The sequence below is a fragment of the Callorhinchus milii genome, unplaced genomic scaffold (genome assembly GCF_018977255.1).
Source record: "Callorhinchus milii isolate IMCB2004 unplaced genomic scaffold, IMCB_Cmil_1.0 Scaffold2, whole genome shotgun sequence".
NCBI classification, from domain to species: domain Eukaryota; kingdom Metazoa; phylum Chordata; class Chondrichthyes; order Chimaeriformes; family Callorhinchidae; genus Callorhinchus; species Callorhinchus milii.
This window is the reverse complement of record NW_024704743.1, coordinates 101,022,082-101,039,960: the sequence shown is the minus strand read 5'-3', so window position 1 is coordinate 101,039,960 and position 17,879 is coordinate 101,022,082. Positions and strand designations below refer to the sequence as shown.

General features: G+C 40.0%; 1 protein-coding gene across 5 annotated transcripts in view; it reads left to right on the top strand.

The window, feature by feature from the left end:
* Positions 1–17,455, top strand: part of LOC103183895 (lethal(3)malignant brain tumor-like protein 1) — a 135,341-nt gene extending 117,886 nt beyond the window's left edge. For all 5 annotated transcript variants that reach the window (XM_042331881.1, XM_042331882.1, XM_042331883.1 and 2 more), the window contains 3 exons: positions 4,894–5,063; positions 14,477–14,539; positions 15,302–17,455. In XM_042331881.1, the coding sequence (XP_042187815.1) occupies positions 4,894–5,063; positions 14,477–14,539; positions 15,302–15,445 (377 nt within the window). In that variant the 3' untranslated portion in view covers positions 15,446–17,455. The remainder of the gene's footprint in view (positions 1–4,893; positions 5,064–14,476; positions 14,540–15,301) is intronic.
* Positions 17,456–17,879: the final 424 nt, after the last annotated feature.

The window sequence follows — 17,879 nt, the reverse complement described above, 5'->3', positions numbered from 1 at the left end:
CAGTTTTGATGAGGGGCAAATCTCAGTCAAAAATAAAAATGAATAATATATTTTTTAAAAAGTTCTTGACAAATAAAACATGATCAGCATTGTATTGACTAATGTTAGCCTATTAAGAAAAGTACAGGCTCAAACTCCCTCCTCTTTATACATTTGGATTGGAAATAAATGCTGTTTAAATATTTATACTGCTTGGTGTTACACATGTACATTTGTTTCATAAAACTAGCCTTCCAGTAAGAAAATTATGCATTTTTTAAAGAAAAATGCATGGAACATGATTATGTAGTTTACCTCTCAGTGTATTACTGCATAGGATTGCATTATAGAAATGTCACAGTGTTGGGGAAAAATTCCACCTGGATCTAGAGTTACTCTATAAAATACACAATCACTACACTTTACAGCAAATCCCATGAAGCACTTTGAGATGTCCTCTGAAGTGAAAGGCGTTGTATCAAATGTAAGGATTATTATTATTTCAGAGTATTCAGAATTTGGCAAATTGTTGAATTCAATATTAACTTTGAAGCTGGTTTTCTGTAAAAGAAGTTAAAGAAAACTTGCTTCAAAATTAAACACTATTTAAGAATTTGCCAAATTCAAGACGTTTTGAAATGCTTCAGGACAAAGTCTAGACCCAGGTGGAATGTTATTCCTTGTACGCTTTTTTTTAATGTGCGTTTCTGTACCAGTGGTGGGGGGGGGGGACCATTATCTACAGATTACTGAGTTGTAAAATATTACCACAGATTCGCATAATAGACTGTATTGCTTTTAGAAAATTAATGGGGCGTCGGAAACGTTGAGAGTAACCCAGCACTTTCTCAGTGGTAAATGAGACATTTCATGGCCATGTAATTGGTAACCTTATTGAGTTTTCTGCAGGATACTTGGCAGCAGAGAGAGCGCTCATGCTGAACATGGGTCATAATAATCAGCCAAGAAGAAAGAATGATTTTACAGCTCGACCATATGTTTCAGAGATTGCTCCCAGCAATTGCTGGGAAGATATATAGCGATTGGTTTGATCAAGTATTGAATGTTGTGATTAACAAGAAAAATACCTCTTGTTTTATTTCCTAGAATTACTGGATACCATGTGTACCTGATGTAACATTTCCTGTTAATCAACCTTAGGCTCGCTTTCTTGTCAGTCCACAGTAGTTATGTGGTTTATCTACAAACGTGAATATCATCGCACATCAACGACATGGAGCTGAGCACAGCTGACATCCCCTGCTGGCACAAAAACTGACCTAGAAATAAATATAACCTACACATAAAATGAAGACACTGTCGTTCATTTTCTTTAAAACTCCAGAACTAAGGTATGGGGGACAGAATAGTCGGGTCAGTCAGATGGGTTGGAATAGTTTTCCACACTCCAATGCTCCTTAAAGAAAAGTGAATGATAAGAGAACTAGCTGTACCCGTTGCAGCTACTCTTGCCCAGTTTCAATTAATTGGCCGCCTCTCTTTCGCCTGCCATTTTTATTTGTCCTTGAAAGACTTGATCTTTGCTTCTTAGGTGTCTTTATCCCTTAAGATTAAGAAAATGTGCGATTGAACTCATTAGCATCCTTGTGCACATATTTGCATACATATCCTTTTGGGAGGACTCCAAGTTGGGAAGACTCCTGGTTGGGAGGACTCCTGTGGGAGGACTTGTGTTGGGAGGACTCCTTGTTGGAGTCTACACATGTGTGATGGGCTTGTTTAGGTCACAGTAGGAGACTCCCCCCCAAAAAAAAATATGCCCATGGTATTCCCCCTGCAAGTTCTGATGAGGTATAAATCATGTCTCTACGTCAATCGGTTAGACAGACAGACTTTATTATTATTGTCTTTATTATTATAACTATATCTCTCTAGAAGGGTGTTTGACCTCTGTCACTACTTTGTTGCAGAATACCATGCATACCTTTTTGGGGGCTTAATTAAAGCTCTTTTTTAGATCATCAACGATAGGAGATCCCTGAAAAAATATATACCCATAATGCTCGCCCATGCAAGACTTTTCCGATGAGGTATAAATCATGTCTCTACGTCAATCAGTTATTGTATTCTTGGCAGACAGACAAACACACATTTGTCTTTATTAGTATAGATGATTTTGTATCTGTGATTTCTTCTCAGGCTTTGTTCTAACCGTTTATGTCATCAAACTCCGAGCATCCATCATTCTCTACTTAATGTTCTCTATGTTTGCACATTGATATCTGTTTGGAGAGAAATTCTCAGTTATTATCAAAAGGTACTTTGTCTGGGAATTGGTCAGTCAAGTTGGTCAAAATGTTGTCCTTTCACTCAGGGATATTGATTCCACTTCAACCTCGGCTTAATAGGATGAAAGTCCAGGGCAACCTTGTCATAGCACGATCTTGCTGGTCTATAAAATTAGATCCCAGGTTTTAATGCGTCTGCAGGGAAAATAATGGCAGCCAATCCCAATTCCAGGGCATTGGGTCCTTGATGACAAAGCTATTGGCTTCTAGCTGGCTGGCTCTGCACTTGTGAGTAGCAAAAAGGATCCCAGCTGGTTAGCCGTGGGTTCTTTTGGCAATCTTTCTATCAGTAGAATCGCTTGTGAGAGTGGTAACAGCTGATGGGCTCGCCCTTCTATTCTGTCGTCTTCAACTGTGCCTTCATTCACCTTCCTACCCCTATTCACCCCACCATTCACCCCTTCTGCTCCCAACCACCAGCTCAGGTGCGGATCCCTGACTGTCCAGTGCCTTGGGATGTCCTCCAGACGTGAAAGGCGCTATACAAATATAATTTGTTGTTGTTCTTGCATACATTCGCAGGTAGCTGGTCAGTCTGTTCTAGAAGCTGAAAATGGGCCACATTCTACTAACTTTGAAACCTCAGGAAACCCATGTTATAAACAATATTCATACTCTAGTGAGGAACTGTTTAACAAGATTGTTCTGTATCTTCCTATTGGCTGTAAGAGTATTAAGTGAAATATGTTTGGCATGATCCAAGAGAGCTTGAGTTACTAGTAAAATGAGCCTACAATTTGGTACTCAGCTATCAGTCTCAGGCAGAGAGACCATAAGGATGGCTCAAGGATGAATCAAGTTCTGTGAGTGAATGGGGTCCTGTAGCTTACTGGTTAGAGCACTCAACTCACAAGCGAGAGGACCTGGGTTCAATTCCCGAGCAGGGCGAAACCTTAGGTAGGTTTCCTTACTCCACACATCTCTGTTTACTTAACAGTAAGTAGAACCCGATTGTTAGTCAATTGGCAGATCGCTTTCCGGGGGTAATCATATTTTTTTTAAAAATTGGTCATTCAATCCACAAATGTTTGTGGGACACTGCTGTGTGCAATTGGCTGCCGTGTTTTGCCCACATAATATAGTCAATTAATTTTACAGTATATTCTGTGAAGCTCTTTGAGATGTCTCAACAACTTGATAAGGTACTATATCAAATACAAGGATTATTATAAAGGTCTAGACAACTGATCGAATCCCACGAGAGATCAGACAGGTTAACAAATGCAAATAACTATCTTTCATTTGCGTTTTGCTGAAGCACGTGAATAGTTGCAATATTATTCCGTTGATCCGCCCCTAACAAAATTACTTTCCCTCCAGGCAATTGATTGCAAAACAAACTTTGACCATTAGCACATCAAGTGACCTATTGTCTAAATTATTTCTCTTCAGATAATGACTGCCTGAATAGTTGACTCTATTTCTCACCAATTACATTGCAATCTAATTCACAATTAGAAATCTGGAGCACAATGTTGATATTTTGCTTTGGGAATTATTTTCACTGAAAATATTTGTCCTACAAGTGACTATTCTCCTTGAGAGATGAGATAAACAGGGTCTCCTTGGCTCCAAGATGAGGCGATATGCTTGGCAATAGAATGACAAAATTAAGTCAACTCTCAATGACTGCCTCAGTAGTTCGGTACCTGAACCCGGCAGTTCTACAGTACTCCAGGGCACTTCTGATTACAGCCAGACTCATCAGCAGGACTTGGAGGGGCAGACTGCATACTGAGAACGGGGAATATTAGCACTCAGCTCCCATTAACCCTACAAGCCCAAACTATAATGTATAGGGTGGTCCTAGCTGGACAAGCAGTGGGAGGCAAGGCAAGTTTTGACTGATTAAAGTCCAGCAGTAAAGCACACTTTGGTGTCCCCAAGCCTCGACTTTCACCAACCTGGAACCAGAGAAAATTATGGCAGAGAAGAAAGCCATTTGGTCTACTGTGTCTGTGCTGGCTCCCTCAAGAGCCATTCTTTCAGTCCTATTTGCCCTTTCCCCATATGCGAGTAGCTGACTTTTTTTTAGGTATTTGTCGAGTTCCCTCTTGCATGCCAATATGGATTCTGCCTCAATCATCGCTCCTGCCAGGACAGTCTATCTACTTTGTGCTTGAAAAGAAATATCCTCGCCTCCCCATTGGCTCACTTTCTTAAATTGATGCGCTCTAGTTGCCGATTCACTGACCAATGGAAATAATTTCTCCCTATTGACTTTATCAAAACCCCTCATTTTTGTTCCAGTGGGAAAAGTCCCAGTTCCTTCATGTCTCTGCTCATAGTTCATTCCCGGTATCATCCTAGTTAAATCTCCCCTGCACCCCTCAACCGGCACCTAATAATACTCCTTAATTGGGTAAGCAGAATACATCCCTCCAGGGAAGACATTCCATTCAGATGCAGTTTCTATGTGTAGGTGGCATACATGCATATATTTCTGTCTGGTATGGATATTCTTAAGCATGTTGATGAGTTTTCACATGTGTCTGGCACCCAGTTGATAAAAAAAATTGTGTTTTTTTACCTTTTATTTTGTGAATCAGATCAGCCTGTTTGTAAAAAAGAAAGTGAGTCTTCCCTTCTTCTCTTTCTCTTCCAGACCTTTCTGTCGACAGTATGCAGCAAGCCCTTCACCAGTCTGTCTTCATGTCAGCCATGTCTGCTCACCCAGCTCGTGATCTCCCACTCTGCTGGGAGCAGCACTGCAAGCTACTGCCTGGAGTGGTGAACTTCCAAGCCAGCAAAGTATCCAAATGGAGTACTGATGAGGTACAAAGAACTGACTGGAATTTACTGAGTTAACGGAGATAGGGGAGGCAGAGAGGAAGGAATGAGACACATTCCACAATATTTTGCACAAAGTCAAGAGACGTAGAGTGGAAACTGTGACTTGTAGTGTGATAGTTATCACGTTGCAGAACATTACTTCCCTGGTGGATGTCTGACTGATTAGAAAGCTGTTGGGTCCAAAGGGGCTTGCAGCCTCCATTGTTGCAGTTGAAGTTCCTCTCAAAGGGCAGATTGAGAAATTTTAAAAGATATAAATTTTGTTCAAGTTCTCCTGGTCCTTTAGTATATCGTTATAAAACTGATAACTAATATTAGAGTCATATCATGTCAGAACATTTCCGTAATTGACAGGTTCTTGACCAGGATATGTATGCCCTTCAGATGATACATTAAACGGAGATCCAGTCTGCTTATTCGGGTGAATGTTGAAGATCCCGTGGCACGATTCAAAAAGAGAAGTGAGTTTCTCCAGGTGTCCTGAGCAACAGGCCCCCAAATGGCCACTCAACCCATGGCTGTTTGTGGAACATTGCTGCGCGCAAACTGGCTGTCGCGTTTAACACAAAATATTTATAATCAATCCACTTTATAGTGTATCTTGTTAAGAGCATTGAGAAGTCTCGATGACACGATAAGGCCCTATATCAACTGCAAGGATTATTTATTATTCCTCCGTGAAAACATGCTGAACATTTACATGTTGGCTTCTAAAGCAATTGTTCTCACTTGTTGATATACAGATAAATACCTCAAGGCAATAGTGTGGCCCTTCAATACAGTTGTGGAGTCTAAACTGCAAGCTTCCCAAAAGGATTTGTAAATATTAATCCACATCCTTCCAAGAGCCAGCCTAGCTGTCTGTGGTGTCCTTATCAGTGACCTGGAGTGACTACGGATTGCATTGGGTTGACTCAATTCTTCATTCCGTTGCCAAACATGTCACCTTGAGGCTAGTTCAGCTCTAAGGAGACCCTGCTCACATCCCCCCTACCGCCCTCCCTACCGCAGAGAATAGTCAATGTTACCACATTCGCCTACAAATTATACAGTAAATACACTTCATATTAAATCCTACGAAGAACATAAAGGCACTATACCAAATGTAAGGATTACTATTTATTTTTTATTGTTGGCAGAAAGTGAGAGTTGTTCTTTAGAAAAAAATCTTGTGATTTATATACTGTATTCTGGTGTTTTTGCAATGTGCAGGCCATCAAATATTTTATGAGGGTCTTTTACTGATTATTCCAGGGTGGGTAGTTTGGAACTGAAACCGAATTATACAAGAATGCACAGCCTGTGTTTGCAGATGTCCATTAAATGGATCCCTACTGTTTATTTTTTTGCGGATGGTGGAAAGGTCAACTATTTCTTCTACAACAAATAGTTTTTCTCTGTGATCTTTTCTCTTCCGGTTTTCCTTTATAGTGAATGTTGGCAAACCATTCGATCATGGGGGACATCACAGCCAAGATTCCTATCCACACACTGCTTACTTTCCAGCAGGTGCCTCTGGATAGGAGTCAGGAACAGGAACCCAGACTGATTTTCTCTTCCTAAACCCAAGGTGCTGAAGGCAGTTGAAGAGTTCCAACTGCTAGCCTGGCTGAGATCTCTTCACAGGCCAGGATTCAAACCACCAGCCTAGATATCAATTGTTTCTTAAGTATACAGCAAATTTACTTACAACACGATTACACTATGGATCCTGTTCATTGCTCAGGGGCACAGCTGGCCTGCTTGTTTTCCACATGCCAGATGTTTTTTCGCACTTAAATAGCTGATTTATACAGGTCATTAGGTCTGCTTTGCTGTCCATGCGCAGATAAGTGAGTGACAGCAGCGGCAACCTAATGAAATAGAAAAGGGCCTTTTTGGCTTTCTGCAAATGAAGAAAAAGCAGATGTCTAGGTTATCAGGCCACCGCCAACCACACTTCCTGCTTTGTTCAGAAAACAGGAAGTGACATTGTGGTAAACGAATGACCCTGAAGTTGACCAGTCTTTTAATTTTAGTACAAGAACCGGTGCGCTCCCTGGACTTGTTGCTTGCAGGCGTGGTCAAACCTGCTAGCACACCTTCCAATAATGTGGTTTGGGATTTTATGGATCTCTTTTATGGATCACTGTTATAATGAGTCTCCATTACAGTAATTCAATTTAGGACATGCACTGCTCTGCAGAAAGTGTGCTTCACTTAACCACGTAAGTAAAACCCACATGGTTCTTATGAAGTTGCCTCAGTGTTGATTAATGGTGTAATACGTAAAAAAAAAGTTCTATATTTCCACAATTCACTACAGGCAAAAAATATAGGGCCATTATTTACAATGAATAGATTTATCTCCCTCAGCATTCAATTCCAGCTAGTTACAAATTAGTAGCATCTGCAAATCTTTGCAGAGAATCGAAGCATCCACATTTTCTGTTTTTTAAGGCTAGCACTCCGAAATGCTTCCTCACATGATAGGGCCTATATAAGTGTAAATTATTATTGTTGATCTTAAAACTAAATGATAGTTGGCCCAGGATCAATGGGTTAATGTATTTGAGTTAATGCTGTATTAATACAGTAAATTGATCAAGAGAATGTTTGTTCACAACGTTCAGAGACTTCTACTCTCTGACAGACTGAAAAATATCAGTGAGTTGGGTGAATTAATTGGATGATAATGTAGGCTAATTTTAATGGCAATGCACAGAATCTTAATTTGCCAGTTAATGACTTTGAAACTAAAGATGGCAATAATGAGCTAAACAAGATATTTGTGGGGTCTTCAAGCTCAATGGTTAAGCACTCACCTCGCAAGCGAGAGACCTGGGTTCAATTCCCGGCAGGGTGAAACATTGGGAAAGTTTCTTTCACGCCTCTGTTTACCTAGCCTCTGTTTACCTAGCAGTAAGTAGGAGCCCGGTTGTTAGTCGATTGGCGGATCGCTTTTCTGGGGGTAAAAATTCCTTCAAAATAATAATAATAAATTGATCACTTCAATGCACGACTGTTTGTGGAACACTGCTGTGCGCAATTGGCTGCAGCGTTTCGCCCATACAGTCAATTTACTTTACGGTATATTCTGTGAAGTGCTTTGAGACATATCGAAGACGTGATAAGGCGCTATGTCAAATACAAGGATTATTATTATTAAAGCACTAGCAGGTTAGAAAAGTAATTTTGTTGAATCTGCTTTTTTAAAACGTTATGTTACAGTATATGCCAAGGGTTTATTAAATTGTTTTTAGATTATTGGTATTAACTGAAATTGTTCACTGATGCTGTGAGCACCAAGCCCACCTGCATCGATATACCCATTAGGCAAGTGTTAAGCGTGATATTTATGATCAGCAGAACAAAATAATTTTAACACACGAGTCCCAAAATTTCACCTAGTCTTAGCCTATGAAGACCATGTTTCTTTAAAATTTAAGATCACACAGATTTATGGAAAATTTGTGTGTTCTGCTTTAATTTGAAATCCAATTCATTTAAGGATGCAGAAGACCATGAAGTTTGTGAATTTAAAACAATTTAGATTTAGAGCTGTTGGGGGACATCTTGAAACACATTAATGATGATCTACAATTCTGAATCACCTCAAATGCCAAGGAATAATATTCTTACGGAATGAGACCAGGTGGTATTTCATGTCAATGGAGCGGTCTCTAATTGTATTCAGCCTTAAAATAGCATATGATTTATCCAATAGGAGTGATCCTGACAACTGAAAGCTTCCATTTAAAAGGAATCCATGTTTAATCAAATAGCTTAATACATGCAATCTATTTTGAAATGAAAACATTTTGATCAATCTAGTGAGCTAGGCCTGTCTTTCGTTCTTATAGTATTTTATCCTAGTAATAGTGGAAAATCTGGCACAATAAGTCCTGCAGTTTTTGGTACTTTGACAGGCCTGCAGAGGAACTCATCCCTAATTACAGACAGTGGGAAGCTGAGAAGTAATTTGCTCTTGATGTCACTTTCTAAAGGCAGAAATGTTCTATTGCAAGTACATCCGCTACAGTTAAGGTTAGCAATTATCACACTCTAGGCTGCCTGGGCTTGCAATAAGAATTTCTAGCCAGAAGGAAATAAATTAATTTTCAGCTATAATTGTGAATCCAGATTCTTTCAAACAGTGTTTGTTTGTCCTTGGTACCATAAGAAAAGTCAGCGTGTCACAAATCCCTAGGGATACCAAACCATTGAATTACAGTCTGAATCACATGTCCACTTACCCTGTTCAGATTGCATCACCTGGAGGTCATCCTTCTGTGTTTTTTCTCCTATTGTTGCCCATGAAAAACATCTACACCTACTGTCCGTCAGTGAGAAAATGTTTCTTCAGAAACTGTCCATTTTTGACCTGCAGGCTTCTGTCAAGATTTTCTTGAATCATTTACTTGGAAACTTGATTTATTTCAAGGGCTTGCTAAAACATGTGTATCAAAACATTCTTCTGGATAGCATTCTTAGTATGGCTTTGCCCTTCCCCTGAACCAGAGCTTTGCAATGTGCATGTTGCAAAAAGTGGCCCTCAGGAATTGCATTTATATAATGGCCTTCATGTAGGATAACGTCTTGCAGCATCTTAGAATTGTTTTTGGACAGCTGGGTGCCTGACACATGCGGAAACCCATTACCATGCTTAAGAGTATCCAAACGAAACAGAGTTCCATGCATCCCACCTATTCATGGAAATTCCCATGCATTGTAATGGAATTCCTGGAGGGACACATCCTTGCTTGTCTAGTTCCAGAGAGTATTTGGTGCAGGTTGGCAAGAACCAAGGCTTGGGGACCCCAGCATGTGTGTCGGGGATTTAAATACTGTTAGATAGAGAGGGGGCAAATCACAAGGGTATAGTAACTGAAGCAACAAAAGCCATCAGTAGGGTGAGGAGGAGTGGAGGTCAAGCAGCAGCCTCTTAGCAAAGAGGTGGGGGTGGGGTGGGTGGAGGAGAGAGATGGTGGACAAGTTAGATAAGAAAAGATCACAGAGGTGTTGGAGAGTGAAGGATGAGGATCATGAAGTTGATTCTCTGGGAGACATGGCGATAGTGGAGCCTGGCGAGGTCTGACAAAATGGGAGTGTGGAGTTTGGTTCGGGTCAGGATGCGGACGTCAGAGTTTTAGATTGCTGGACATTATTTATGGTGGAACTAGGGAGCCTATAAGTAGTGTGTTTGAAAAGTCTAATCATAAGGAATGTATTTACAAAAATGTAATAATAATCCTTGCACTGGATTTTGCACCATTTACAATTGGGAAAATGTCTCAAAGGGCTTCAGATGGTTTACTGTAAAGAGAGTGACACTGTATTTGTGGGTGAACACGAGAGCCACTTTGTACACAGCAATGTCGTACAAACAGCCATGAAGTGAATGCCCAATTTCATCTAGTTAAATTGTTGAAATCTTCATATGGAAAGCATGGTACTTATTCTAGGCTGGAGTTCTGCAACCAATGTTGGTTACCATATTAACAAAAGAGCCTACTCAATTGCTGTCCTAACCAACAATCCTTCTGATTACTTGGTCATTTGTTTCACTGCTGCTTGTGGAACCTTGTTGTATGCGCAATTGTTGCTATCTTTGCCTGAAAAGTCACCCTCATACTTGACAGCTGTTGAAATGTTTCAAATTGATAAGGCACTGTAAAAATACAAGTTCTTGCTTGCTATTTACCAACCAGCAAAGACAAGTTTATGAAAGCAGTTCAGTTTCAATCAGAAGTGATCACTGCAGTCAGTTTCAGTGCAGGAGCATGCCTTTATGGGTAATAATTTGCATTGCGGACTTCAGTCTATTGTGTGTGTTAGTACATGTATAATCTCAGCTTCCAGTTCAGTCATCAGGTTTGATTTGCTCCCAAAGGGAGAAAAACAAATTTGCTTTGTTCATGCCCATCTTTGTAAATGGAAATTTCCTTCTCATCATCTGAGCAAGCCAGGCTTGTCAACTTAGATGGTTTTCTAAGCACGAATAATAATTGTCAATAGAAGTGTACTCTAAAGCAATCTTTGTTTTTTAAACATTCATGTAATAATGAAGTGACCCAAGCTCAGCATTGAAATGTCAGTTTTGTGGTTTTGTAAGAGGAGAAAAAGCCACACAATTGTGTTTGCATGAGGCAACAAAAAGAACAACTATTTCACATTTATATAGTGCCTTTCACATCAGGACGACGACTTAACAGACCCGACTGGGAATCCGATCAGGGAAGTGGGGGTTGGGGGGGGGGGGGGGGGGGGTGGAGCCGGTGGTGAAAGAGTGACCAAAAGCAGGGATGAAAAGAAAGATCTGAAGAAGAATGGTGCAGTCAGACTACTATGATGCTGCTGTGCTAAAATTTCTGGCCTTCCCGCCAATGCTAAAGTTCAGTGTTTGAGTCCAGCAGAAAGAAAGTGAATGAATTAAGTTATTTTTCTCTTCTGCATACTCAAATTTTGCCTCCAGGATGGCAGATCTGAAAATATCAAGAAGGGAGCCACAGAGTTCATGAATAACCACCAAAAGTGAACAATCTTAAGGAAAGGAAGGAGTTTTAATCAGGATGTCATCTCACAGTACGAAATTAGCATTTAGATAATTATCATAAAGAACATTATGAAATGGCACTAATTTGACTCCTAATTTCAAGGTTTAGAGTAGTCATGGATAGGGAGAAGGAACAATCAAAGGTGAAGAGATACTCAACTGGAAGAGTCTAATTTCAGTGAGTTGAAAAGGGAACTGGCCCAGGTGGATTGGAAACTAGATTGACGGATAAAACAGTAAATGAGCAATGGGAGGTCTTCAAGGAGGAGATGGTTAGGGTACTATTAGGTGACCACACGCTTTCCTATGAGGGGAAAAAGTCAGGCATCCAAAGCTAGAGCTCCCTGAATGACTAAAGAAAATAGGATTAAAATGAAACAGAAAAATGAGGCTTATGATAAATGTCAGGTTCGAAATACATTAGAGAATCAAGCAGAATACAGAAAGTGCAGTGGAGAACTGAAAAAGGAAATAAGAGAGTGTATGAGAATGGGCCAAAGAGAGTGTATGAGAAAAGATTAGTGGGTAACATTAAAGGGAACACTAAAGTCTTCTATAAATACATAGAGTAAACGGATGGTCAAAGCAAGAGTAGAGCCAATTAGGGACCAAAAAATAAAACTTCTTGTGGAGGCAGGGGGCATGGCTGAAGTTCTGAATGAGTACTTTTCATCTATCTTCACAAAAGGGGATGCTGCCAATGTCACAGTAAAGGAGGAAGGGATAGAGAAATTGGATAGGATACAAATAGATAAAAGGTTAGCAAAGTAGAAGTCACCCGGTCTGTATTGGATGCATCCTAGGTTACTGAGGGAAGTTAGGGTGGAAATAGCGAAGGCTCTGGCCACAATCTTTCAATCCTCCTTGGATGTGGGAGTAGTGCCTGAAGATGGAGGGTTGCAAATGTTACACCACTGTCCAAAAAAAGGGAGAGGGATAAACCTGTTCACTACAGGCCAGTCAGTGGTGGTGAAACTTCTAGAGACCATAATTCTGGACAAAATACATTTTCACTGGGAAAAACATAAGATAATTAAGGACAGTCAACACGGATTTGTTAAAGGCAAATAATGTCTGATAAACTTAATTGAGTTATTTGATGATATAACAGAGAGGATTGATGATGGTAGTGCTGTTGATATAGTGTATATGGACTTTTACAAGGCGTTTGATAAGGTGCTACATAATAGACTGGTTAGCAAAATTCCAGCCCATAGGATAAAAGGGACAGTGGCAGAATGAATATGAAATTGGCTGGGAGACGGAAACCAGAGAGTAATGGTGAATGGTCGTTTTTAGCTGGGGGNAAGTATATAGTGGTGTCCGCTATTAGGTCCACTGCACTTTTTGATATGCATAAATGACTTGGACTTGGATATAGAGCGCAAAATTTTAAAGTTTGCAGATGACATAAAACTTTTGAACATAGTAAACAGTGTAGAGAATGATAGCAGATTGCAGGAGAAATTAGGTGAAATGGGCAGACACATGGTAGATGAAGTTTAATGCAGAGGAGTGTGACGTGATGCTTTTTGGGAGGAAGAATGAGGAAAGGCAATATACAATAAATGTTACAGTTTTAAAGGGGGTGCAGGAGCAGAGAGACCTGCGGGTTCACATACACAGGTCTTTGAAGGGGGCAGGGCAAGTTGATAGAGCTGTTAAAAAAGCATATAGGATTCTTGGCTTTATAAATAGAGGCATGGAGTACAAAAGCAAGGAAGTTCTGCTAAACCTTTATAAGTCACTGGTTAGGCCTCAGCTGGAGTTTTGTTCAATTCTGGACACCACACTTCAAGAAGGATGTCAAGACCTTGGAGAGGATGCAGAGGAGATTTACCAAAATGGTACCAGGGATGAGGGATTTTAGTTAGGTGGAGAGACTAGAGAAGCTGGGATTGTTCTCCTTAGAGTAGAGAAGGTTAATGGGAGATTTAATAGAGATGTTCAAAATTATGAGGGGTTTTGATAGAGTAGATAGGGAGAAACAGCTTCCACTGGTAGGGGGCTCAGTAACCAGGGGATATGGATTCAAGATAATTGACAAAAGAACCAGAAGGGAGATGAGGAGATTTTTTTTACACAGAGTGTTGTTACCTACTATCCCCCTACCTACCTGCCCGTACCCTCCGTTCCTCTGGCTCCGGTCTGCTCCACGTCCCCTGCCCCAACCGCCCTACCATCGGTGGTCGGGCTTTCAGCCTCTCAGCCCCGAGGCTCTGGAACTCCATCCCCCAGTGGCTTCGCCTTGCTTCCTCCCTTTCCTCCTTCAAGGCCGGTCTCAAAACCTTTCTCTTTGACCGTGCCTTCAGCTCCCTCTCGACTCTCTTCCCCCTCCTCGCTCCCTCCCTTCCCTCCCTCACCCTGACCATTTCCCCCCTCCTCGCTCCCTCACTTCCCTCCCCTCACCATTTCCCCCCTGCTCGGGTCATGACCCAACTGTGCAGCGCCTTGGGACGTCCTCCTGACGTGAAAGGCGCTTTATAAATGGAATCTTGTTGTTGTTGTTGTTGTTGTTGTTGTTGTTACGGTCTGGAAATCATTGCCTGAAAGGGTGGTGGAAACAGATTCAATAACAACTTTCAAAGGGGAATTGGATAGGTATTTGAAGAAGAAAAATGTGTAAGGATATAGGGAAAGAATGGGGGAGTGGAACTGATTGGGTAACTCTTCCAAAGAGCCAGCACAGGCACGATGGGCCAAATGGCCTTCTTCTGTGCTGTAATATTCTATGACTCTATAAATCTGTTATGAAACATTCATATTTTTCAACCCACATTTCGCACTAAGATATTAATTTCCGAGTGTTGCAGTCAGTTGGCCTCCAAATGGATGTTTAATTTTCATACTGTATTTTCAGGTTGCAAACTTTGTACAGACACTCCCAGGTTGTGATCAACAAGCAAAGATCTTCAAAGAAGAGGTAAGAAATTTAGTAATAAAGCCTCCCACCTTTTAGAGTTTACTCTTCAAAGTACTCGTTGTATGGACCCCATTACTCATGCATCTGGCCAGCTGGCTCACCTCCATGTGCCAGCCAGCTCCTGTGCTTAAAATAGGCAATTTCCATAAGGTTGTCACAGATGTCATTTCCTGTGTGCTGCTGAAGAAAGTAAAGTAGACTTGATGATCTGAAGGTTGGCCATTTTGGCTTCCCTCAAATGTTATAAAAAAGTGCAATGTTGAGTCATTGGGTCCTCAGCGACACCACTTCCTACAGCAACATGTAAGAAGACATCAGTGGCCTGATGATCCAGGAGTCAGCAATTTTGAAGCGTAAGAGCCAGTGAGGACTAACAAATGTCAGTGGGCAAATGTGGCATGTGATATTATGGTGATACATCAAATTGACTCAAACATGCTCTAAAGTAGTCAATAATTATTGAGGATGAATTTCCTTTCCTCTCCTCCCCCTCTCTGGGAAAGGGTAACAATTGACTGTTTTGACCACATTTCTGGTCAATATTTTGACCACGTTTTTTCTCCCATGATACTGAATATACACTGAAGAAAAGTTACAAAATCCACTAGAAATATATTCATTATTAATAATTGAGCACATCAAAATATTTATAATTGTTTCCTGTAGAATATATGTTAATGAAATTGCACTCAAAATTATTTCAAATTAATTGTTACATTGTGACATTATAAAACTATTGACCACTGATGTTTTATTTTTCAGCAAATTGATGGAGAAGCATTTCTATTGCTGACGCAAACAGACATAGTTAAGATAATGAGCATCAAACTCGGCCCAGCACTTAAGATCTACAACTCCATCTTAATGTTTAAAAATGCAGAAGAAGGGGTAACCCCGACGGTATAGTAGATAAAGCTGCAGTTTACGGACCAGGAGTTTGCTGGTTCTCAGCCAGGGCTGCATGGGGAGGCTAAATTGGCCCCAGCCTTCCCAGGGTTAAGGAAGGGGGAAAACCAACCTGGGTTCCTGCTCTTGGTCCCTCTACAGGTAGTACATGCGTGTGGCAACCAAGTGTGGAGAGGTCAAGTTCGACTGTGATGCCATCTACAGTCGAGTGTCCTGCCGACACTCATTGTCAAGCCTCACTCATGAGTCATGGCTATTGGAATTGCACCCCAGCAAGAAGAGGCCAACCAAGAGCAGAGAGGCATGTGCCAGTGGGGGTGGGGAGGATTGACATCAAGGGTTGGAAATTGTAGGTTAAAAATAAAATGCTATTCATCTCTGTCAGTTACAAAGAGAGGTAATCATCATCAGTCACAAAGAGAATACATTTATCAGTAATATTAACAGGGTATATTTCATAAATGCTTTTGAAGCAAGGTTTCTATACGTGCTGAGATATTAATGGTTTTAAAAATATTTTAAGTTATAAGTGCTTGTTATTAAAATATGTTAAAGGGTTTGAAGTCATTAACGTGTGAAGTTATATAACACGAAAATACGTTTTGAAGTTGCACTAATGTAGTATCAATCTAATAAGTTTGTCATGTAATTAAGATCAAATTACAAGTTTTGCCATACTGCAAATTGTTTTTAAGAATAACTACTGAAGTTTGTTAAGACTACATGACTGTCAATGAGAGAATGTGTTGTTTGTTCTAAGTCGGAAAAATGGGTGTATACACTTTAAAGGCGTGAAGAGTTAATCTGGATGTTACTCAAATGTTAGAGCATACCTGACGACAATCCATAATCAAAGCACATTAATGTAAAGCCACAGTAATCACATTAAGATGTAGTATTGAAATACAACTCTGTTAATGTAGGCTGTTGAGCACAACCATAACAAAGCATATTGTTCTGTATTTGCTTAATTATTTAGGTAGTGAAAATACAATTGTAAATTTAGTTGGTTTGATTCACACAGTTTGTACCATTGTCTCTAGACTCATTGGATATTGGGGGGAGGGGAGGTGGCATGAGCTATTCTAACCACATATGAAGACGTGTGACTAGAAAACAAATTGAAATGACCTGGCATAAATGTACCTGTATTCAGTCCAACCCATCATACACTTTCTCCCTCCACTGCCACGATATTGCCTGTCCTGCACACAGAATGATGGGTAAGACACATCACCAAAATGTTGCAGTTCTTTTATTTGGTCCAATGCGTACTGCCCACAGACGCTTCCATAGAAGAAGAAAACATGATTTTATAAGCTTAATTAAATAAAAGAACTTTTAACTTTGTACCAAAAAAAAATTACCAGGACATAACCTGACAGGATAATGCCCCTTTTTGGACATAAGCAGGCCTGACAGGTTAAAGTCTGAGTCAACTTGTCAATTGTATTATTTCACATCAATGCCATATAACAACAACAAACAACAACAACTTGCACTTATATAGACAATTTGCACATATCCAATGAGTTTGCAGTGCGTCCTTTATTTTTCTGTAATTCAGAATCACGGAAGAAAGAAATATTGCAGAAAGATGAATGAGTTGAAACCATCCTGTGTTCAAGTTAAAGAGTACAAATGAAGCTGTACTGTTCTCTAGTGTTTCATAGACCTCTATCACAATTTCCATGACCTATTAAGAGTTTCTACTGTATTGAAAAATTAATCCTAAATGGATAAAGTGCACTATTGCTCTACGATAGAAGTACTCCTTACATTGCTCTGAGCTAAATAATAAAGTAGTGATTTTTTTAGGTAATTGTCTTTAGAAGCAATAGACATGGTGGTATGTTACATGCTTGTGTAAAGTGGTTGCTTTATAATGTGTGCATATTTTGTACTGTATTGTTTCCAGTGTAGTTAGTAGTGCATTACAGTTGTGAATGAGTTTCTTATTCATGTTTGCACAGTTCAATCATTCCAAAATGTGATCCTTTGCCTTTGAAAATGTGCTTTCTCTGACATATAGTGTTTTAATATGCATTCTATAAATAATATATACAATATCTATAATGGGGAAAGGCATGTTTATTCTTAAACCTAATTGTTAATTGTACACTGCAATGTATGTTACAAAGATAGAACTTTTTTTAAGGAAGTGTCTTACAGAGAAAATGCTACAGTGCAATTGAAAGTCTAGTTTTGGTGGGTTTTTTTATATCCGGAATCAACTCTACACAACCTCTCCTTCAGTTACCTTCAAATTGTGTTTGTTAACAGTTTGTAATGCAGTCCCCAGCCAATTGTGTTAACATTGTGTAATTAGCAGAATGTATGTAGAACATTACGAGAGATGAGGTATGCAAAGAGGCTTAATACATAGGTTTGATTTTGTATTATTTCAAAATACAGCCTATGAAAGTCACTAAAA